General features: G+C 39.5%; 1 protein-coding gene across 4 annotated transcripts in view; it reads left to right on the top strand.

Moving 5' to 3' along the window:
- PLEKHG1 (pleckstrin homology and RhoGEF domain containing G1) overlaps positions 1 to 23577 on the top strand; it is a 215812-nt gene extending 192235 nt beyond the window's left edge. For all 4 annotated transcript variants that reach the window (XM_075126804.1, XM_048844243.2, XM_048844244.2 and 1 more), the window contains 8 exons: positions 2831 to 2864; positions 4094 to 4189; positions 6659 to 6697; positions 7889 to 7911; positions 8795 to 9013; positions 10542 to 10658; positions 13125 to 14811; positions 17167 to 23577. In XM_075126804.1, coding sequence (XP_074982905.1) covers positions 2831 to 2864; positions 4094 to 4189; positions 6659 to 6697; positions 7889 to 7911; positions 8795 to 9013; positions 10542 to 10658; positions 13125 to 14811; positions 17167 to 18275 — 3324 coding nt within the window. In that variant the 3' untranslated portion in view covers positions 18276 to 23577. The remainder of the gene's footprint in view (positions 1 to 2830; positions 2865 to 4093; positions 4190 to 6658; positions 6698 to 7888; positions 7912 to 8794; positions 9014 to 10541; positions 10659 to 13124; positions 14812 to 17166) is intronic.
- The last annotated feature ends 608 nt before the right edge of the window (positions 23578 to 24185 follow it).

Consider the following 24185-nt stretch of genomic DNA (forward strand, 5'->3'; position numbering starts at 1 on the left):
AGGAATTCTACCATGATTTCAACAATTTCCATTCCACCATCAACTTCAGCCTGGACCAGTCCACACAAGAGATCCACTTCCTGGACACTACGGTGCTAATAAGCGATGGTCACATAAACACCACTCTATACCAGAAACCTACTGACTGCTATGCCTACCTACATCCCTCCAGCTTTCATCCAGATCACACGATCCATTGTCTACAGCCAAGCTCTACGATACAACCGCATTTGCTCCAACCCCTCAGACAGAGACAAACACCTACAAGATCTCTATCAAGCATTCTTACAACTACAGTACCCACCTGCTGAAGTGAAGAAACAGATGGACAGAGCCAGAAGAGTACCCAGAAGTCACCTACTACAGGACAGGCCCAACAAAGAAAATAGCAGAACTCCACTAGCCATCACCTTCAGCCCCCAACTAAAACCTCTCCAACGCATCATCAAGGATCTAAAACCTATCTTGAAGGACAACCCATCACTCTCACAGATCTTGGGAGACAGGCCAGTCCTTGCTTACAGACAGCCCCCCAACCTGAAGCAAAGACTCACCAGCAACCACACACCACACAACAGAACCACTAACCCAGGAACCTATCCTTGCAACAAAGCCCGTTGCCAACTGTGTCCACATATCTATTCAGGGGACACCATCATAGGGCCTAATCGTATCAGCCACACTATCAGAGGCTCGTTCACCTGCACATCTACCAATGTGCTATATGCCATCATGTGCCAGCAATGCCCCTCTGCCATGTACATTGGCCAAACTGGACAGTCTCTACGTAAAAGAATAAATGGACACAAAACAGATGTCAAGAATTATAACATTCAAAAACCAGTTGGAGAACACTTCAGTCTCTTTGGTCACTTGATTACAGACCTAAAAGTGGCAATTCTTCAACAAAAAAACTTCAAAAACAGACTCCAATGAGAGACTGCTGAATTGGAATTAATTTGCAAACTGGATACAATTAACTTAGTTTTACTTTGTATAAGGACCCATCCACTCCCAGTCTCTATTCAAGCCTATTTCCCCATGTTTATTCCCCCCCCTTCCCGCTACCCTCCCTCCCCCCACTGTTCCTCAGATGTTCTTGTCAACTGCTGGAAATGGCCCACCTTGATTATCACTACAAAAGGTTCCCCCGCCCCCGGCTCTCCTGCTGGTAATAGCTCACCTTACCTGATTACTCTCCCTACAGTGTGTATGGTAACACCCATTGTTTCATGTTCTCTGTGTATATAAATCTCCCCACTGTATTTTCCACTGAATGCATCCGATGAAGTGAGCTGTAGCTCACAAAAGCTTATGCTCAAATAAATTTGTTAGTCTCTAAGGTGCCACAAGTACTCCTTTTCTTTTTTCAAATAAAATAAATATCTAGTGTCTACTCACACCTGCTGATTCCCCTCCACCTTCCCTCCCCCGCATCTTTTCACATATTAGTGGTAGTCAATTCATGACACCTAGTGGAAAATAACTGAACTGCATCCTTATCAATGCAAACACTCTAAGCTATTTATTTATGTATTTTTATTTTTTTGGCTTATATGTCCAATGATATTTTTTTCTTTAGAAACATGTTAACACAGGAAAAGTCTTGGGATATTGACTTTGCTATTTAAACAGTAATAAAATATTAATTTTTGGTGGTGGTACTTGTCTCTAGAGCAGATGACATCCAAAAGATAATTTAAAAAATAAATCTGGTTAGAAATTTAAAAAATAAATCTGGTTAGAAATTGCTTAGCGGGAGCAATGTTGATACTTGTTTTTCATGGCACACAATAAATTTTCTCCTCTTAACAAATGAGTAGTTTTCCAATTTAATTTTTTTGGATTTTTTTTTTGTTATAACTCTCAAGATTCCAGAAAGCATTCACATTCAAATGGACATATATTTAGAATCCCCAAATTATGTTTAAGATTCTGAACACAGCAGATGCGGTAGGTAGTGGGAGGAGCTGTTAGAGAATTAGTACAGCTCCCTGATTCTGATGTCAGTTGTGTGCTGGTCCCAGCAGAGGTTGGAGCAGCCTTTGGGCTGCTCTAAATTCCACCAGCTGACAACAATCCCATAAGGGTCTGTCTGCCAAGCCAAATCTAGCCAAAGGGCTACGTGTTCTCAAAATACTCACTAGAGGGGCTAATGTAATCAGGTATGCCAGCTTCACACCTGCTGGTATTTCCTCACACTAGAAAGATACCTAGCTAATACAGTGTAGCCATTCACTGCTCCCTTGGCAGTGCTGGAATGGTGGGTGGTAAGGGAAATTGTGGTGGAACCTGTACAGTGAACAGCAGCAGTTGTTACTTGCTACCTGGAAAATTTATTTTACTAAACTTGGAAGAATAAAATGCCAGTCCAGTATAATGTGTAGTGTGTGGAACCATCCACACCAGAGGTTCTCAAACTTTTGTATTGGTGACCCCTTTCACACAGCAAGCCTCTGAGTGGGACACCCCCCCCACCCTTATAAATTAAAAACACATTTGTTTATATGTAAATGTTACATATAAACAAATGTTATATGTTTATATTATAAATTCTGGAGGCAAAGTGGGGTTTGGGGGGTGAAGGCTGACCGTTTGCAACCCCCCCCCCCCACACACACACATAATACTTGCAACTCCCTGAGGGGTCATGACCCCTAGTTTGAGAATCCCTGATCTAAACTGTATATAAAGTGACCAAAGAAAAATTGCTTATAATGTTTATTGGGTAGAAATACATTTTAATTGTTGAGCTCCTGTATGTGTCATGTGACATTATTTAGCATATTTGTATTGTGTGACCTGGTTTTGCACAATTTATATCTTTCAGGCCAAGCAGGCAATTCTAGAAATGGATGCCATACGTAAGTTTTTTTTCTTTCGCTATAATTTTTTCAACCATTCATCTTTAGCTACATATTCTTTAGATTTCATCTAAAATACAAGAAACCTGTGTGTATGTTCCTTAAAATAAGGCTTGATCCTGTGCAGATTAGTGGGAGTTGAGGCCACTCAGCAACCAACAGGATGTGGCTGATAGTAAACGGGAAGGTTAGATCAGCCCTCCGATGGACCACTCCATCTGGCTCTTTCTTATTCTGAACAGAGACAGGGTGTGGTTGGTCAGCTGCTTTAGCAATGTTATCTCCTCCTGGCCAGGACCCATGGAAAAGCTGAGAATAAGTTAAATGCCATTTGAGGCTTTCATACTTCTGTCTCTTCTGCACGCTGGCAAACCTATGAAAGCAGGCATCATGGGGGAGCTGCTACTAGGGATTCTCTGGTAATATAGCAGTCTGGAATCCAGACAGAGCCACCAGGGAGGTATGAGGCTTCCTCATGGATGGCCTTGCTCTCTTGCAGACTAGAAGGATATGAGGGTAGAATTGTAGGGTATTCAACAGGAGGCAATTGCACCCAAAGAACCACCTCAAGAAAACCCCATAATGGGACCCTGACAGAGTTTCCCTTTCCTCCAGAGTTCTCTTCCATGAATATTTTTGAGGGATGTGTGTGCATGTGTGTCCATCCCATGCCAGAGTTAGGTAATGTTAGCCTAAGATGTTGCTAATGTTCGAAGATGAACCCAATCCCCTCTGTACCCTGTCTTTTTTTATCTCTCTTGCTTTCTGCTTTTACTAATGATATGGTCTGACCAGCTCTTCCTGTCCCCTATGTTATTAGAAATCTCTGGTAAGTTAGTAAAATTCACTCCAATTATAGATTTAAACACAATATAGCTAAATGCCCAGGAAACCTTGGAGCAGATCAGACTCATATTTTTTTGTGGGAAATGGGACAGGAGGGCACTGACTGTGACTGCAGTACACACATCCAGATTAAGTTAGACATAGTAATTGTGCAACAATATTGTTGTGTTAGCAATCCATTGATAAAGTAGTATTAAATATGTAATGTTTTTTCAGTAGCTAATTGGTAACACTACAACTACCATTATCAGTTATTTGTGCAGCTCTGACAAAGTATGTTCCACAATGTAAGACACAAAATGAAGGTAAACCCTTCCCAGAAGTGCTGATGTGACACATCAAATAATACTTAACGTTTATTGATGCCTCTGATTATTTTATAGATCATCCAGGATTCCACTATACTCCAGAGGGAGAAATGAAAGCATCATATAATTCTAAAGAAGGTCTTACCCCACGGAGGGTGAGAAGGAAGTCAGGTGATTAAAATGTGTACTGTCAAAGAAAGCTAAAGGAAAATGTATTTAAATGTTTTCAAATTATACATAGCATGGAAGGGGGCAAAGATTGAGTTACTGTAAGAGGCATTATGTGAAAAGAAAATGCCCTCCACTGATTGCTGTTTTAAAACTGAAATGTATTGCCTCCTACAGATTGTCATGTTTGTTTGCAATCAGTAGGTAACTCCTAATCTATAATTATCCCTATTGAAATAAAATTATCAGTAGAGCCGGCCAGAAAGCACCATCCATCCCATCAGAAATTCTGAGTGTTGGAGATTTTGTTTGATTCTGAATCAGAACAAAACCTCAAATCTCAGAATTTCTGGCAAAAGGGAATATTCCGTGATGGAAAAATACTGTTCCAGGTCCCTGTCCAGCAGCGCTGTTCCTGGGCTAACAACAGCAGGGGGCAGGCTACTGAGGAGGAACCAGGAGGCTGGCTGGCTGGCTGTTGAGGAGCTGGGAACCCAGGTTCCTGTGGAGCTGGGCAGGCAAGCTGGCAGGTTTCAAAACCTGGTTGGCAGGCAGGTTTTCATGGGAAAACCTGCCTTGTTTCTGTAGTAATTGGACATTCCCACTGGTACAAATGGGATTTTCTGGCAGAAAAATGGTCCACTGAAAAATTTCCAGTTTGTTCTAGTTATCAGTTTTGCTCCTTCAAACTCAAAACACATACACTCAAACACATAATAAAGTGTGTGTGGATTTTTGGTTTTTTTCGTCTTTCCTCACAAGCTACTAGCCTAGTTTAAGAGGTTTTTGGAGAATGATGAGGAGAAAGCTCTGTGGTTTATAAGACACAAGACTGGGAACCAGAAGACCTGGGTTCCATTCCTGACTGTACCATAGTAACCTTAAGCTTGTCACTTAATCTCATACAGTTTATACAGTGGGATTTAATACTGCTCACTTCACACAGGTATTGTAAAAGTTAGTTAATGTTTGAGGGGTAACTTGAGATTCTTAGAAGGTACTATAGAAAGACAAAATATTATTTCTATCTACTGAACATAGAAGAAAAGTAGGAATGTGCCGAAAATTAAACTAAACTAAAATTTCAAAAAAACAACTGAACTTGAGTCTTTTCAGTGCCAAGTATATTTGAAAGTGATAGATGCCTCTCTTGAGGGGGGGGTGTGTATGTGTGTGAGAGAGAGAGACACACACACACATACATTACTTACAGCTAAATTTTTTCGTGAGGTGACAGTGGGTTTCAAATGAAGCTGCATATTTCCACATCTAGGATGTATATTGCCAAGTGTCATGGCAAAGTGAGATTTTAAAGCCATAGTAAAACACTCATGCATTGGGTAGAGAAAAAATATGGGTATCTTTTAACAGCTTGTTTTGATAGTCTTATGGTATATGTGCCATTTGATTTTATTACGTTACCATAAAATCCAAACTGCACACTTTAAAAAACAATGGATGTTTGTGGGTGTGTATTTATTTATTTATGCATATATCAGAAAGCCAAGTACTTTATGTAATGCTGACATGCTTATTTTTTAAAAAGGTGAATAATTAATACCTTGGAACCTGTTTTTACCTTAATTACATTTAGCCTGTTGTTTTAAAATCAGAATCCTATCACCCTTCTGAAGGCTAGAGATTTGATAAATGGTACTGTTGGTCTTTTTTCATCTTTAATAACCTTTCCTGGTTATTTATTGTTTTTCTTGCTGCAGTTAAAATGTTTACATAGTTTGACCAGTTTTGCACCCTAACTTTTTATTATGTCTATCTTCAACTACTTAATTAAATATTAAGAGACAGTGATCAAGTAGATCAGAGAAATGTAATATTCAGTTTATACCAAGTCATTTAAGTATAGTTTGCAGGAATATTGATATAGTGACTTAACATAAAGCAACAATTACCACTGAGAAACAATCAAGTCAATAAAGATTTTCAGTTGTTTTTCAAGCAGAATCTTCTATATAATGTTTCCAAGGTATAAGATTACATTGACAATGTGAAATAGTAACTGAATGGTCCTGTTTGGAACACTCAATACTTATACTTTCAACCTACACTAAACTACAAATCTCACCAAATGTTTCTAATAGAGCAATAAATCTCCAGCAATTTAGACCAAGATTTTCAAAAGTGGAGGCCTCAAATTAGGCTCCTAAGTACAAATTTAGGCATCTAAACAAGTGGCTTCATTTTCAGAAATGCTAAGCAACTCCCACTGATTTCAAACTCATACATTGACTTCAGTTGTGTGCTCAGTACTTATGCAAACCGTGCTAGTTCCTAAGGGACAGGATTTTCAAAATCACCTGCGTGATTTAGGAGCACAAGTCCCATTATCCAACCCAAGGTTCCTATGTATGGACTCAGGAGCTTAAATTTTGGCATGCATTTTTTAAAATGTTGGCCAAGATACCAGTAACTTTCTTTGGAACACTGTAGGGTTAACTATGTGTATCCTTTCAGAACCTTCATCCAGAGTCCATAAAGTTATGAAGCCAAGTGGTAAGTTATATTGTATCCAATAGTATATGCTATTAACAGTAAAAAATCAACACGCTAAGCAGTATATACCATAAATTAGGTAAACTAACATAATGGAATTCAAAGATGTGCTATCATCTTCTTCATGACTCTTCCCATTGTGCTTAGTTTACAGCACTTGTAGAGCTGGACCCTCAGCTTTTGTAGACAGATGTAGTTAAAGGTAATGGAGTTGCACTGATTTACATCAGCTGCCTATCTTGTCCATAGTATGCAACCTCAGCCTTGAGAAAACTGCAATGCAGAGAAAGCAAAATGAGTTAGTGTATTATCCTTATCTTTGAATTTCCATGTTTAGGCCTGATCCTGCAAACACTGAAGCAAGTAAATAGTCCCACATACATACAGTTATTCATGTGTTTACAGGATCAGGAACTTAATTGGGATTCATCATAATGTTATTCCGAGAGAGACTGGTAACACAAACCTCTTGGAGACAGGGTGTGAACACACCTTTCAATAAACATCATTGTCAGGATAAATTAATCACAAGCGCTGCCCCCTCTCCTCCCCCCCACCCCCACCCCCAGCCTAAGACAAAATGGTTTGTGAACATGCCCAGGAGTTTCTGGACTGAATGGGCAGAGGAATTTTGTTGAGTGTTGATTTGTGTTAGAGGTGGGGGGGTTGGAGGCAGAACACAGATAATGAGAATACACAGAACAGAGAGAGAGGCCACAGCAAAAAGCAAGAAGGCCAAGCAGTAGCCTCTGAGCATGGTGTATGACGGGGGGGGGGGGAAGCTAGAGCGCTTTGGGTTCGCTGTTGGCTGAAGATACTTGGGGGTCTAGCTGCTGTTGGTTCCTCCTGCATTTGGAGAATTAGGACTTTGTACATTCCTTGCAAATAAAGATAGCATCAAAGGACATACCAGACTCCATCAGTTTCTGTTTCCAGCTGGAAGACCCCAGGCTTGGACAGCCATTCAGGTCAAAAAGGGGCAACAATAAAATTAATATTTTTAACTGTAATTATTATTTATTTAATTCTATTTGTGGGGAAAGTAAGGCTTTAGCACTAAAAAAATTTAATTCTAAATCTTAGAAAACAGGATTCAGAGTTGAAATATTAATGTAACATTAATAAAGTGGCACAAACTGACACCTCTGTGATTATTTATCATGCTGTACATATTTTTGTATATATTTTCAGAAATAAGTCCAGAGATGCACAAGGTAAGTCCTTTTTGTATTCCATATCTCAGTAGATTGAAATAGTACATGGGGTTGTTTGAATCCAGAATACTTAATAACTATAAAACTTTCAGAATGTATTGTGCTTTATTGGTTTTAAATAGGATACAAGAAAAATACATTTCAGAGACTCTCCAATTACATTATAAAGAAGTACAAATTTTATTTCAGCGATACCTAATGAATAGAACTTGATTGATACATGTCTGCGTGCCTAGATTTTATGATACAGTGCAATAAATCTATAATGTAAATATACTTTTAAAAATGCAGTTAGGATAACTAAAGTGCTATGCAAAGATGGCATCTTTTTTTGGCAGTTCTGCTACTTGTATATATTTCAAGTCACATGTCACATTTCTGCCAAAAATAAGCTTGTAATACACATTACTCCTGTTAGCCATGCTGAGTCAATATGGAGGAGTACGTTCAATAAGCCATTGTCCATTTGCAATAAGAATTGTTAATGACATTCTAATTGAAGCAGGAAAGACTTGTCTTGAGTTTCAGATCTTAGGCTAAGTTAGCAGGTCTGACACTTAGGGGAAAAATGTTTTTACATGCAAATGGAGCACATTTTATCTGGCATCATTGAGACACAGTAGCATCAAACACCATTATGCCATTTTTCACAGTCCTTTTACAGAGTATATCATATGATCCCTATATATCACAGGTGGAAAGCTTAGTGATCAATTCAAGTCCTTTTCTTTTATGTTTCCCTTAGGTACAGATGAATGCAGCAAAAACTTATGTTGTATTTTGGGGCTTTGTTTGTGATTTTTATTGTGAAGCATAAATAAATGTTGATCATGGCATGTTAAAATATAAACATAAAGGGGATACTTACTTTTTTTTTTTTTAGCGGAGCAGTATTGAAGGAGCCCTACTTTCTCAGGCTGCCAAACTGGGATCAAGTGAAGCCCTGCTCAGTTCTAGGAAAAAAGGTTCATTGAATCTCAGTGGGCTTGTCAATGAATTTCAAGGGTCCATTGAACCAGCCTACAGCAGTGATCAAGATGAAAATCTCCACCCACGTGCTACAGAACAGATAGATGCTGATGATGAGGAAGAGTGTGAACAGGTAATCTCTTTGCTTTGTGTGTGTGGGGTGGGGGGGCATAAATTTATTCACAAAACTATCATGTGGCAGAGTAAATGTTGTACTAATGCCCATTTAAAGGTGTAGATATATTGCTTACTACTGCTGCTGCTTCTAAGTATTGTTGCTTAAGCCATGGGATGTATCCCAAATATTCATTGAGCTTTGGCAGTAGAGTTTTAGGAGTTTCAAATGTGGAACACGGTAGCCATAATGACAGCAACATCCAAAATGAGCATTTGCATTTAGACATCATCAATCCTTTGTTGCGATTCAAGAGAGAAAGAAACTGAGTTCTTTCTGGACTACATTCTGGGGGTGAAATTCACCCCTATGCAGAGGACCTGGGCACTTATGCCAACAAAGTTTGTTTTTACTCAGTCTTTTCTACTCCTCCAGATTGCCTTTGATGTAAATGCTGCTATTCTTACTCATTGTACAGGACTATCTTCTTATTGCTCTGGTGCTTGTCACTGTATGCACTTAATTTATACTGTTAAAGAAGGTGATTGGCTACCATTATGTTCATTGTACAGATGGTATCCTTTCCACTCTACGGGATATCTTCATGCATGTGCAGCTGTTCTGAATGACTGTAGGCCCCAGTTTTTAAACGTGGACATGTTAATAAGGTGTCCAAATCCCACACTTGATTGCTATAATCTATGCTAGGGAACATAAATACCCATCCAGTAGTCTTAAATACCAATTTGAGTGGCCAGATATGTTATTTGGAGATATGTCTAGGCACTCATGGTTTTAAATTGAGCTACTCATCATTACATAAAGAAGTTTACAATGGGGCACACAAGCCTCCAGGCATGGAAGGAAGGGGTTAATGGGCTGCTGAAGGCCCAGTTAGCCTAAAGTGAACCACCTGGAGCTGGAGGCAGGTTTCCAGGGAGAGGCTTGGAAGGAGCAGGCAGAGAGAGAGAGCTGACGTAGGGCTCTCACTGTCAGAGAGAAGGCTGGCTAGGGCCAGGGGCTAGGGAGGACTTGTGGATCTTCCGGAAGAAAGGGAAGAGTTTATTTTGTACTTGTTTTGGACTTTGAGTGCCCAGCAGGTATAGATCTATAAGCGACCTAGCTGGAGGGCTAAGTTCTGCAACCCAGAAAGGTATTGGAGGTGGGTGGAGCAATGGAAGAGCAGCTGGGAAACTAAGGCTGAGAGGTGGTTGTGCTGCAGAGGGTGCTCTGGTAAGAACGTGCTATAACAGAGCCCACTCTGAAAACTCTTCCCTGAGCCTGCTGCCTGCCAGGCCATGGTAAACTGCATTGCTCTGAGAATTTTATTGTGAATTCTGGAGGCAAGTAACATTCTGTAATGAATGCGGTCTCTGATATCTAGCAACACAAAAGGGATAGCACAAGAAAATGTCTCTTCCACTGCAAATTCTGATTTAGTTGCTTCATGTTGAACTCTGGCATTTCCCACATTTGGCTGTGACTAAATACACTGCTTTTCAAAGAACCATAGATCATAATATACCCTTTATTTTTTTAATCACAGGGCACACAACAAAATTCACAGCAAAAACCAAAAGGAGGTAGAAAAAGACTTAATAGCCAAGCTGCTGAAAATGTTGAAAAGCGAAGAAGTGTTAATCTCAACAAATGTGAAATGCAGGTATTTAAAACTAAATGTGTCAGGCCTGATTCTCTCTTATTTTGTTACATCTCTGTGTATCATAGCTATGTCATAGGCATCTATATGTATCTTTCTAAATGGACAGATGTAGATAAAACTAAAATTGTCATATCTAAGTAATGTCTTCTGCTCAGAAATGCTTTCCCTAAAGCTTAAATACACTTTAAAAGAGTAAGAAGTAAAATCTGTAAAAATAATGACTCCAACAAACTGCAGGTATTTCACAATATGTGATCTTAAAAGAAAATGAACATTTACTTAGTTTTAATGTAAAGGAATACTAATAAAATTATCACTCCAAAGTGCTATTTTGTATGCACTACAGTTTTACGTTATTTAATTTAAATTTTAATCCTATTGTCTAAAAATAAATACTAAACATTTTAGTGCAGAATCTTCCGTCTGAAGATGATGATTACTAGATACACCCACTAATCTGATGCTATTACAAAACAGCTTGATGTAATATTGGGAGGCTGAACACCTGGTAGATAATAATGTACTTTCTTTTAAAGGACTCAGTCCTGCAAGGTAATGAGTATCAAACTCCCATGAAAGGCCTGATTCAGCAAAGCACTAAAGTATATTCTTAATTCTTCAAGCATAAAGTCAGTGGGAGCTTAGGGTGTGCAGCATCTCTCAGGGTATTAAGTAACATGCAGGATCAAGCCCATGCAGCTTTAGAACATCCTTGACATAAATTGCAAAGTTTTAGCCACCTCTTAAAAATGAAGTCATTGATATTTTGGAAAGAATCCAGTGAAGAGTCATAAAATGATGAAACTATCACGGAAAAAAAGTTTACCTTCTGTAGTGACCTGTGATTAATTTATATTGTATTAATTATATTATATTTTAATTCCAAGGCCATGCCCTGTGATGTGAACTTAGGGACCCCGATACATATTGTTTAGGGGAAGAGATGACTAAGGGGATCTGTCTTCCCTGCTTATTGCCGCCCCATTAAAGTCCTCCTATATGTAGGGGGGAGAATCATACTTATATATTCAACTGCTAGATAGTGGAAAGGATTGTGGGGGGTGGCAAAGTTTTACACATCCACCTCAGTTTGCAAGGGGTGACAATAGGACTGCAACAATAGAGCCAGATTGTTCTATATTCCTCTGCTAGGCTCCACACTGCACAGCATTAGGGTCAAGGTTATAGTCCTCAGTACCAAGGATATTACTGCAGAGAGAGAGAGACTAACAAAAGTTACCTACTACAGGACAGGCCTAACAAAGAAAATAACAGAACGCCACTAGCGGTCACCTTCAGCCCCCAACTAAAACCCCTCCAACGCATTATTAAGGATCTACAACCTATCCTAAAGGATGACCCAACACTCTCACAAGTCTTGGGAGACAGGCCAGTCCTTGCCTACAGACAGCCCCGCAACCTGAAGCAAATACTCACCAACAACCACATACCACACAACAGAACCACTAACCCAGGAACTTATCCTTGCAACAAAGCCCGTTGCCAATTGTGCCCACATATCTATTCAGGGGACACCATCACAGGGCCTAATAACATCAGCCACACTATCAGAGGCTCGTTCACCTGCACATCCACCAATGTGATATATGCCATCATGTGCCAGCAATGCCCCTCTGCCATGTACATTGGTCAAACTGGACAGTCTCTACGTAAAAGAATAAATGGACACAAATCAGATGTCAAGAATTATAACATTCATAAACCAGTCGGAGAACACTTCAATCTCTCTGGTCACGCAATCACAGACATGAAAGTCGCTATCTTAAAACAAAAAAACTTCAAATCCAGACTCCAGCGAGAAACTGCTGAATTGGAATTCATTTGCAAATTGGATACTATTAATTTAGGCTTAAATAGAGACTGGGAGTGGCTAAGTCATTATGCAAGGTAGCCTGTTTCCTCTTGTTTTTTCCTACCCCCCCCCCCCAGATGTTCTGGTTTAACTTGGATTTAAACCTGGAGAGTGGTCAGTTTAGATGAGCTATTACCAGCAGGAGAGTGAGTTTGTGTGTGTATGGGGGTGGGGGGGATGTGAGAAAACCTTGATCTATGCAGGAAATAGCCCGACTTGATTATGTAAAGAGTTGTCACTTTGGATGGGCTAGCACCAGCAGGAGAGTGAATTTGTGTGGGGGGGTGGAGGGTGAGAAAACCTGGATTTGTGCTGGAAATGGCCCACCTGTTGATCACTTTAGATAAGCTATTACCAGCAGGACAGTGGGGTGGGAGGAGGTATTGTTTCATGATTTCTGTGTGTATATAAAGTCTGCTGCAGTTTCCACGGTAAACATCTGATGAAGTGAGCTGTGGCTCACGAAAGCTCATGCTCAAATAAATTGGTTAGTCTCTAAGGTGCCACAAGTACTCCTTTTCTTTTTGCGAATACAGACTAACACGGCTGTTCCTCTGAAACCTAACAAAACTGTGTATTTTAAATCTCCACAGAGCTCCAAAGATCCTTCAGATGAAGAATCTACGCAGCTGAATACAGACCTTTCCTTTTCCTGTTCTGCTAGGCAGCCATCTCGACAGTTTAGCACACCGCAGAACAACTCACTAATCATGGATATCCTGGGGGGAACTACCACTGAGAGAAACATCTGGACTGACCATCAGATCAGACAAGCCTTGTTTCCTAGTAGACGGCCGCCTCAGGAGAATGAAGATGATGATGATGATTATCAGATGTTTGTACCATCGGTATCTACATCCAATTCAAGTTCAATTGTGTGTGAAGAGAGGGGCGCTTCAGGTCGTCCATGCAGTTGGCATGTGGGATTAATTAATCAAAATGAGATCTCTGGCTCCAGTCGTCATAGAATTGTTAGACGGGCAAGTAGTGCTGGTGAAAGTAACTCTTGCCGAAATAATGCAAGACGTAGAGTCAATGACTTTGTCCAGCACGGTTCCCAAAGGGAAGTGAAAAGTAGTTCTGGAACTGATGTGGGCAATATCAGTCCTTACCCAGAATCTTCAGAAGAGCTGACCATTGATGATATAGAGCATGTCTATGATAATATAAGTTATGAAGATTTAAAACTGATGGGTCTGACTAGAAGGGAAGAGTCTGGTCACAGTTCCCAAAGATCTACTAGAGACACTCTCTACAAAAGCCAAAACAAAAGCAGCTTGGTGGAAGCAGCCTCTGAAAAAAGGCAGGCAAATCAAAATAGGACCTCCATTCTTGCTAGTAAAGATGAAATCCTACTCAGAAGAGAGGCACCAACTTTAAGTTCACATGAGCTCAGGATTGTTGAGGAGAACATCTATGACACCATAGTGCTTCCAGAACCACCACTGTTGAATTTCAAATGCAACCGCCTTAAATGCTCTAAAAGGAGGAGTTTTTTGGGCCTGGAAACAGACTTTGCATGTTGTGATAATCTAAGGCAGTTTGTTTCTGAAGAGAGTCTCCAGTTCAGTGAAGATGAAAGTCCATATCATCATGTTCCTTTAGATAATGACTATTTGAGCTTAGTAGATAGCTCCTCCAACTCTGATTCCCTCTCCCACAAGTCTGCAGCTGATAAATTATCTGAAGAAGTAGATGAGATCTGGAATGACCTGGAAAATTACATCAAGAAGAATGAAGAAAAGACAAGAGACCATGTCCTGGCAGCCTTTCCTGTTTGTAAAGATGACATGCAGGAAAGACTCCATGTTGGAAGTACTCCTGAACTGAGTAAAGATGTGGAATATTCACTTTCCACACTCTCACTGCCAGAAACGCCTGTTTTCCGTAAAACTTTGAAACACAGGGTAGCCAGATTAAGTGAGGCCAGTCTCAGATTTGATGAAGCAACATCATCGAAAGATAATTCATTTCTGAGTCTTAACAGATCTTCCTTCTCCAGTGAGTTGCCTTTTATAGACAGCCCTTATGAATCTGCCAATAGTATTTTATCCAATGCACATACAGAGAGCGCTGACAATGAAATGGATATTGTAGATAAAACAAAAAACAGAGTATTTATGATGGCAAGGCAATACAGTCAAAAAATTAAGAAGGCCAATCAGCTTTTGAAGGTAAAAAGTCCAGAGCAGGAACAGCCATCCAGCCAGCAACAGAAACTGAGGCACAAAGATCTTGCAGCCATTTTGGAGGAGAAGAAACAAGGTGGTCCTGCCATTGGTATGTTAAAAATATTGTCCTCCTTAATCTCTCTCCCCACCCTGTCTTCCCCCAATAGATTTCTTTAATAATGTTCTGGTGAAATTTACATATTGATTTAAAATGCTATAACCCTGATCACCTCTTGATCTACCAGTTGGATGATGATGACCATATTACCTTTAATGTGTTACCACTGAGATTAAATTGAGTTCTTTATGTAACTTTAGTGCAAAAAGGATATAAATGCAATTCTATATTAAGAACAAAATTTTGCCATTCATTCATAGAAGAGAAGAGGAAAGAATGGACCAATGTCCGCCATCTTGCTTTCACAGGACAGGTCGGTTCAGGATAGCCTGGGAGTAGAAGTGTGATCCTGGACATTCAATTTTTTTTATTTTTTTTTAAATAAAAATTTTCTTGCTTAGGGGGGTCTGCAGATTTCAGCTGAGAAGGGGGCATAGTCACTCCTTCTCTGTGCTCCCTTGAGCAGTAGAATACCATCCATCACAAAAGCCAGGTTCAGCTCCTTTATAGAAACTTCCTGTTTGTTGCTTGCAAGCATGGGGTTGGGGTCAAGGAAGAAAAAGTCTCAGTCTTTACCCCTTTCTAGAGCACCTGCACTGTGGATGGAACAACAGAAGCTTCCTGTGAGAAATTTTTCCATGGACGATTTTAAAATAAGTTGGGGACTTGGATTCAGCAAACTCCCAGTCACCAGCGTGTGTGCATTCTCATTGTATCTATAGAATTTTTAAAAATACAGATATCTTATTTATCACATCTGATGCAGTTTTCAGGATGCTCTTAAAGATCAGATTTTTACCAGCAAAAAATATCCACCAAATACAATATAGTACGTTCTGTGCTCCATTATGGTGCATTGTGTGACATGGCATCATCAGTCAGTGGTGGTGATTCATCAGAACGATACGATGTTGAAAAACGTGAGAACAGCAGACCTTGCAGCCACTATAGCAATATGACTCTCGCAGTGGGAGAGCCTCAGAGTTGGGATAAACATCCCAAGATGCAGATGTTTAATCAAATCTCCGAGGTTCCCGGCACACTGCATGACCCTATTCCCCCATAGCTATCCCTTCCCTTGGTAACTTCTGGGAGGAGCCCCAGTGGCCTGCTACCCTGGCTGGTGTGAACTGAAGGCAACCTATAGGCCTGCGCCCTCTGGCATCTTTCTGAAGCATGTTCCTCTCTCCTCTATTTCCAGCCCTTCCATGGGGGCATCTCCCATCTCTTTCTCTCTCTGCCACCTTTGATGGATTCCATTTCCTCCTCTTCTTCCCTCTTCCACAAATGCAGGAGTCTTCCCCCCTCATCCCCCTCCACACCTGGCACCTGTTCTCTCTTTGTTGGAGGGGTTGCAGGCTGCCTCCATTCCTATGACAGCCAGCACAGGAGCAATGAACAATTGTAGGAGAAGACTCAGCCTCTTGTTGCCCAGATACAATAGAAGGAGGAGACTTTAGTGACCAAAGGTGAAAGCACTGTAGTGAAATATTCTTCCCAATCAGCCACTTAAGACAGGGCAAAAAACTGGGAGTGTTCCACCCCCAAATGGGGATGTTACCAGTATGCCTTAGTGTTATAGTCATTTAATCTATTTCTTAGAGGTTCTAAACTGTGGTCCATGGAGCACTTGCTGGTGATCTGCGGAGGGCTGACTAGGCACGTGGTACTGGCTCTTCCTCTCCTTTCCCCAGCTGCTCAGTCACTGTTGAAATACAGCTAAAAATATATCACTTTCCTAATGTTACTTTTCCATGTATGGACTTGCTGCCAGAGGTCTGGGATGAAAGGTGATCTATATGACTGCAAATGAAAGGAGAGGTATCCCTGCCACACTGTGTGTTTTTTAAGACTGAGAATGTCTGAAGTATCAAAATCAGTAGATAGAAGAAAATATATATGTGAAATAGTTTTCTTTTAAGAAGAAATAAATACTCCAGCAACTTTGAAATGGTGAACTAAAAAAGAGAACCGAACTACTTGATATTTTGCAGTAGCAATGTTTTTAACAGTTACATAAGTTATCTCTTCATAACTACAGATCAAATTGATGCTGGCATCTTATTCCCAGAATGTCTGGTACATAGTTGTTCACGGTTTTGTCACAAAACATTTCATGCTTGTCAGTTCCATGTTTTAGTATAATGAATGACTGTGTACATGTCACTGATCTGAAATGTTGGAGTCTAGAATTGCATTGTTTTGTCAACTGTAAGGATGAAAAATGTTGATTATAATGGTCAAGGACAAAGATTTAAAAGGGTTAGTTTGAAACTTTAATTTTCATATAACTTGTGTTTTACACTGTTGTTAATTTTGACTAGTTTATATATTTCTCTTCTCCAGGTGCCAGAATTGCTGAATATTCCCAGCTTTATGACCAGATAGTTTTTAGAGAGACTTCACCCAAAATGCAAAAGGATACATGGGCCACTCCTCAGAAACCATCAGCCTTAAGGTATTCATCCCCAGTGTCAATATCTCCTTCTCATTCTCAGTTAGCTAGTGAACGCTTAAGGGCAGAGGACTGGCTTTTGCATTCTACGTATAGCAATGGAGAACTAGCTGATTTCTCTCCCTGGCCCGAAGTCCAAGATCTGAAGTCAAAGAGCTCCCCTGTTGAGAGCGGTACAAAAAGCAATCCAAGACCATTGCCATCAGCTTGCTCAGTTCCTTCCCTTCAGATTTCTACACATCTGCATGTCCCAGCACAGAGGTGGAGTGCTATTATTAGTCAGCCTAACAAAGAGAATTTACACCAAGATCACATTTATAACTCACTAGGAAGGAAAGCAAATCATACAAAATCACAAGCATATAGCAGGTCACAGTCTTCTTCCTCAATTGTGGTCAACAGGTCTGAGGAACCAATAACTTACCTAAATGAAATGGACAAGAAACAGCTGTACTCAAATAGAAACTTTATATCTGACAGTCAGGAGTCTGTGCCAAGTGCTGCTTCAGGATTCACAGTATGTGATGTGAAGAAGCAGTTCCCTGAAAACTGTTCAGAGATGATTCTTCAAGACTCTCAAAAAGTTCTGAGAGTGAACAAGAACTCGCCACTAAATGCACAAATAGCTACGCAGAACTATTTTTCTAATTTCAAAGATACTGAAGGAGGAGAAGAGGATGATGATGATGACTATGTTGAAATAAAGTCTGAAGATGAGGGATCTGACTTAGAGACTTCTCAGAACCAAACAAAGAAATCAGACCCAAAGATAAACAATGTAGACTCTGCTTCTTCTGAGACTCTCTGTAGCAAAAGCATGTCTTGTACTCCTGCAAAACCAGTGAATAGCAAACTTGCCCTTACCCCGTACCTGACTGCATACAATGATTCAGATAAACTGAATGACTACCTGTGGAGAGTTCCATCTCCTAATCAGCAGAATATTGTCCAGTCTTTAAGGGAAAAGTTTCAGTGTCTTAGCTCAAGTAGCTTTGCTTGACACTTTCAATAATTTCTAATTGTACTGCCTTAACATGTCAGAGTATAGATTAGTACAACCAATACTGGCATCCTGTACTTTAATAATGTGTAGACATCGAGCACTGTATCACAGTAATAATAGGAAACTTAGATGTGCAATGTACCTTTTTTACAGTACAGAAAGTTAAAGTGGCCAGGTGTGCACTGTCTGGGATTAAGATCTACTTGTATCTTTATAATGCAGACTGATTTCTCCTAATCTGTCTCATTTAACTTTGCATATACTTTACATCTCCCTTCTTTCTCCTGTCTCTCCATGTGGAAATCTTAGTATTCAGACTGTTGGAAGGTAGCCAATGCTGAGTCCAAAAATGCATGTACAATTACTGTAATTGCACATGAGTGCTCAGTTGAGCATCTAGCCATCTGAGTATGCAAATACCAGATTTCTGAGCACACTTGAGGGAATGCACCAACAAACTCGGTGTGCAGTTGCACATACATTTTTTGCACATGATCTTTTGAAAATCAGACTCCAGGTCTGTGGGACCGATGCATAAAACACGATATATACTACTACTATAGAAAATAGAATTATTACATTTTAAATAAACTAGCTTGTGAATGGTGCCAGATTGATAACCCTGATGTCTGAAGACATTACCTTTACTATAGCTTGATAACAACTAAAGCACAGGCAACGGCAGAGTGCCTCAGTCCTGTTCTGGAGGTTATTAGCTTTAGGAAATGAGAGGGTAATTCTGTTTCTAGGCCAGTTCAATGTTTGGGCTTGTGGAGACTAATGCCCAATAGGCTAATGCCTATTGTGATTGTGGTGTTTGTAACATGGACACCTTTCTTTTAAGAATAAGACCATCAGTAGCAGATAAATGTAAGTTGTAGGTGAAAGCTCTTGGTTTTTCTAGTATTTGTAAGATGGTGGGTTCCTTTGGCTACATTTATAGGTAATACAGTCTTGTTATTCAATAACAAATGCTCATGATTGGGCTTCTTGCAATCTGATCCTCTCTTAGTTCTGAACGTATGTAGTTCTCAAAATGTCCACTGTCAACCTAATTTAATGTAAAAGATTTTAAAAAAGGGTCGTGCTATCTGTATTAGAAATGAAGTGGTATCTTCATACACTTTCATTATTACCAATAGTGTCTGGCCATTAAGAAGACTTTTTTTAAAGACCCTCTGAAGTAGAGTATTTTTCTTTGTAAGAGTAGTAACATTTCTGTCTTGAATATCAGAAAAGTAAAAGGAAGCAAAATACAATAGCAAATGTGTTTGTCAAAAGTTGTTAGCTCATATCATCTTAAGGCAAGAAATACCTTAAGGTTGGGTTGACATTGACTTTGAGGGCTAATTCAACTCTCATTAAAGTCATAATCCTCTATTTTAGACAATGTTACTGTTTGGTTAGCAGCCATTTGTGAACAAACAGGAGAATAAGTCATGTAAGACCAAAGTTCCTGTTACATACATATAAATAAAAGGAGTTGGAAGGGAAACTGAGAGAGCATGATGCATTGTCAATTTTTTTTCCTAAAGAGAGAGTTTTTCAAACTTTTCACTAACGTATCAGTTTCTCTGTCACGGAAGAATATGTGGAAAGCGCGCTCTTGCTCTCTCTCTCTCTTTTAAATTAGTAAGAGAGACCTGACTTAAAAATATTCTCCAATAACCTTTTGTTGGTCCAGGTTTTCCACTACCTTGAGAAATAAAATGACTTATACAGTGATGGGGATGAAAATGTTCATTTGTTACACAGACCAAAATGGAATATCTGGGATTAAATAGGGGATGAGGATGGCATCTTTACCTCTTATAAACATCATTCTCAATGTTTGATCTAATTCCAAAATGGCTGTGTGTGTGCGTGATTTTCCCAAATCTCATTATTCATTCCTAGCTGTTCTTCCATGCCAGCAGGACAGATAATGAATGTCACCTTGTACAATTTCAGAGAACAATCACTCCTCCCTTCACACAAAACAGGTTTTTCCCTCTCTTAATCTCCTCTCTTCTGTTCCTGGCAAGATTTATCCCATTTCCCTCTCTTTCTGACCACATAAATCATGCAATGCCTTTATTTTTAAAGAGGCTAAAAATGCTAATGAACCATTCCTTTTCAGTTGGCGTACCTGAAAACCCTGGAGATGGGACTTTTAAAAGTATTAGTCCTCACTAGCTGGAAAAGGAGACCAGCCTGGCTTTAGCCATTAGGAATCAAATTGAGCTTCCCAGAGGGGAAAAAAATACCAGTGGAAGTACAAACACTTAAAAATCTGCCCACAGTTTTGAGGTCCTCCTAATGGGAAAGCACAAACTACTTTAAGTTACTTCATCAGATTCTCTCCAGGGCCTACGCAGGGAAAAGTTAGTATAGCCATTAGCTCAGAGCTCCCAGCAGTAACAAGGCTTCCATGGAGGTGTGGTAGTGTGCAAAACATCTACAACTTCTAGGGTTGCCACCTTCAATATTCAGAAAAACTGGCCACTGCCCCCAACAGCCTGATCCCTCACCCTTTCACCTTTCAGGTGCCTTCCCTGCACTGCACCAGCAGCCTGCCCCCGTCCTGTCTGACTGGGAAGGAAGGTGGCTCTGGGTCCTGGTCAAATCCATATGCAGCTGGTGGGGAAGGTGGCCCCACAACAACAAACCCACTTGTCCCCTTTCTCCTATCTAGATGGAGGCTAGAGAGTCTGACTGACCCAGAGCATGCCAGGAAGAAGGGGAAGGGAGCTGAGTCCTCCAAAGCAGACCCAGCTCTTAAAGGGAGAGGTCCCTGGGAAGTCTCTGCTGAGTATTTTCTCCTCCTTTATCCTCAGGGTGGGGGAGCAGCCCATTAAATCATTTCACTGGCAAGGCTTGTTAAAAACTGGCCAGGTGGCAACCCTAACAACCCTCCATGTGCTGGGGCCTGCAGGAAATTTGCTCAGCCCCAAAATAGGTGATGCTGGCAGTGTAAAGGGGTTTGACTAGAGCAACTGGGGGATGTGTTAACTAACACATCCTTACTGCAGGTCTGGCTAGTAGGGTGCTCCTTTAATGCCTCTGACTGACTGAAGCTGCCCTTCCTGATGGGGTGAATCTCCTATATAAGAAGTGTGATCCTTGCTGGCGCACTTCCTGAACCAGCAAGAGGTGAATCTTGATCATTATGTTTAGAAACAATGGTTCAAAAACAACACAGCTTTCTTTTAGATTCAGAAAACATTCCATTATTTTGCAAACGATACATATTATACTGGCTTCTGTTTAGTTCCCTTTATTTTCTTTGTTGGACAGCTTTGGATTCTACTACTTGAAAACATTGTACTTAAAAGAAAGCCTAAATGTGTGTACTGTACAGCCATGGATATATCTTCTAAATCTGTTTTTGTGGTGCTTTAAATTTTTCAGAAGAAGTAGATGAACTGATACAAAGTTAAATGTATTGTAGTAAGCATGGTCTTATTAATGTTCTGTTTCCACTAATAATGCATTACTTCCCTCAATTACAAAGCACAGTAGCCCACCTAATTATTTTAGAACTGTCAACAGTTACTGTATAGGTTATTCTGAAATACATGTGAAGTTGCCAGGGTATATATTCAATGGCTTCTGTTTTGTGGAGATGCAGATTTCAGGAGTTGTGCTTGTTGATTACGTTGAACTGTCTACTACACAAGTCTTTGCCTTGCTAAGGAATGTGTACTTTGGGGTTTATTTGATCATTGTACCACAAGTTCCAGTTTTGTTATACACAAAGTCATTTTTGTTATAGTAGATGTTCAAACAGTTTTGGAACCTGCATCTACTGAAACACAGTTGAGGAATAAAGTTGTACATATTTAAGATACTGAAATTTAGTAATGCCGATATTTATTTAATATAGCTTGTAAAGTAATGTAAATATGAATAGAAATTAACATTTGTGTGTTAACTTTAGCATATCTAGATTTGTGTAAACTACTAGGAATTCTGTTTAAACTTTAGAAGTTAATGAAATCTCATGTAGTCAATGGAACAAAATGGAAGGGAGTTATAACAATGTGTAACTGTTTCCAGGGATCAATTTCATATGATTTTTAATTTTGGGTACTTTAAATTATTTTAGCTTGCTCTTGGCAGATAGGCAGCTGAAACTGACAAAAGTTGATAAGCACTGGAAACATTTTTGTCGGTAAAACAAGATTAACAGCTTTCAGCTCTTCCATGAGTAAATGAGATCTGAAAAGATACAAAAATATTTCCTAGGCTCTACTGGTAGGAAGTTTGAGTTGTGTTGGCAGCTCCTGTTACAGTTTACAAATAAATAAAATAAAATGACCAGTAACAGGAATAAGGAAAGTCAATACCAACTGAAAAATGTTGATCCATTAGGATTAAGTGCAGTATAATTGTTGTTATGGTGATTCCCACCCAAAATACATGTTACGAAGACATGGAAATAATGCCAGTAAAAATCCATATTGATTTAACTCAATACTTGTTTGATAATACTTGTTTGCATGGAGTTGGAGATACTGTACATATCTCTGCAGAAAAACATTTTTCTGCATATTTTCTCAGACTGTATTAGACCTCACTCCACCAGACTCAATTAGCTTGGTGCGAGCTTACTTTGATGGGGGGAGAAAAAGGGGCGAGGAATGAAGAAGAACAAGTTGTCCCACAGGAAAGGTTAAAAAGTTAATTTTCTAAACAGAACAAAGTTGATGTGAGATTGTCAGAATGTGAATTATCTGCAGCCTCAGGGCAACAAAAATGTGAATAGAATAAACATTGCAACAATTCTGTAATACAGGTGGTAAAAACTGATGTTTTTGTAGCATGTGTCTCTTTCTGTTGTTGCTGTCCCATAGATGGTTTCCTCATCCCTTTGGCAATAAACCCATCTTTTTTTTAAAGCAAATTTGTTTGAAAGAGAATTTATTTTAATCCTGTAATATTGCTGGTAAAACTCTCATGTTACTGTATTGTTTAAGCCTGTATTTGTTTGTAGTTCCTGCACTATGCTACCAGACAGGGTTAAAAAATGAAGTTACTTGTTCCAAGTTTAACTGTATATTTCTTAATTTCTGCATATATATGTAATATCTTGTTCTGTGGATAAGAGATGGAACTTATATTGCACTTTTTAATGACTTGTTTTGTAAAGAATATGTAAAAATATATGTACATGTAGGAAACTTCTTAAAACAAGCTTTTCACCATTTTTTTCCTTAAAAGCTGAGTTTAAAGCATGCGAAAACTAAGAAAAACATGGAAGTATGTACTGCTTAGAGAGAAAAAAGCAATAAATGCAAAATTTGTTTGTAAAAATCAAGGTGTCTGCAAAACAGCCGTGTTTAAATGAAATGTTTATAGGACAATACTATCTTGTAACAGGACTCCATTTTTTAGTATATGTACAGCCACTGACTCCTCTGCCTGTATATAACCTCCATCACTAAATCTGTGGCAATTGGCCAGAACTAGAACCTTAAATATAACACTTTCAGCTGTTGGGAGTATGGGTGAATTTTAATCCCTGGATCTAAAATCTCCCTTTCAGTTCTAATTCCAGTTTGGATGCAAAACCAGAAAGGGCCTATTTTTCTACTTTAAATCCAGCCAAATACTTGCAAGAACAGTTCATCAGACTTTACCAATTAAATAAAAAAACAAAATGTACTGCATGTAGTGTTCTGTCACACAGAGGTTGATGAACTTGCTACAGCTTTGGCAAAGAGAAATGGGTCCTTTACCTCATGGTATATCTATACTTAGAATACCGTGTAGAGTACATACACAGCCCACAGCCCTACCATGGGTATAAACAGCATTGTAGATGGTGAGGCACTGCTTAGGCAAGTAGAGTAATGACATGCCAGAATATTCGGGTATATACTGTAGACATTTCTCTACATGCCCAAGCAGTGCCTCTCATGTGGA

Source organism: Caretta caretta, chromosome 3 (assembly GCF_965140235.1).
Source record: "Caretta caretta isolate rCarCar2 chromosome 3, rCarCar1.hap1, whole genome shotgun sequence".
Lineage (NCBI taxonomy): Eukaryota > Metazoa > Chordata > Testudines > Cheloniidae > Caretta > Caretta caretta.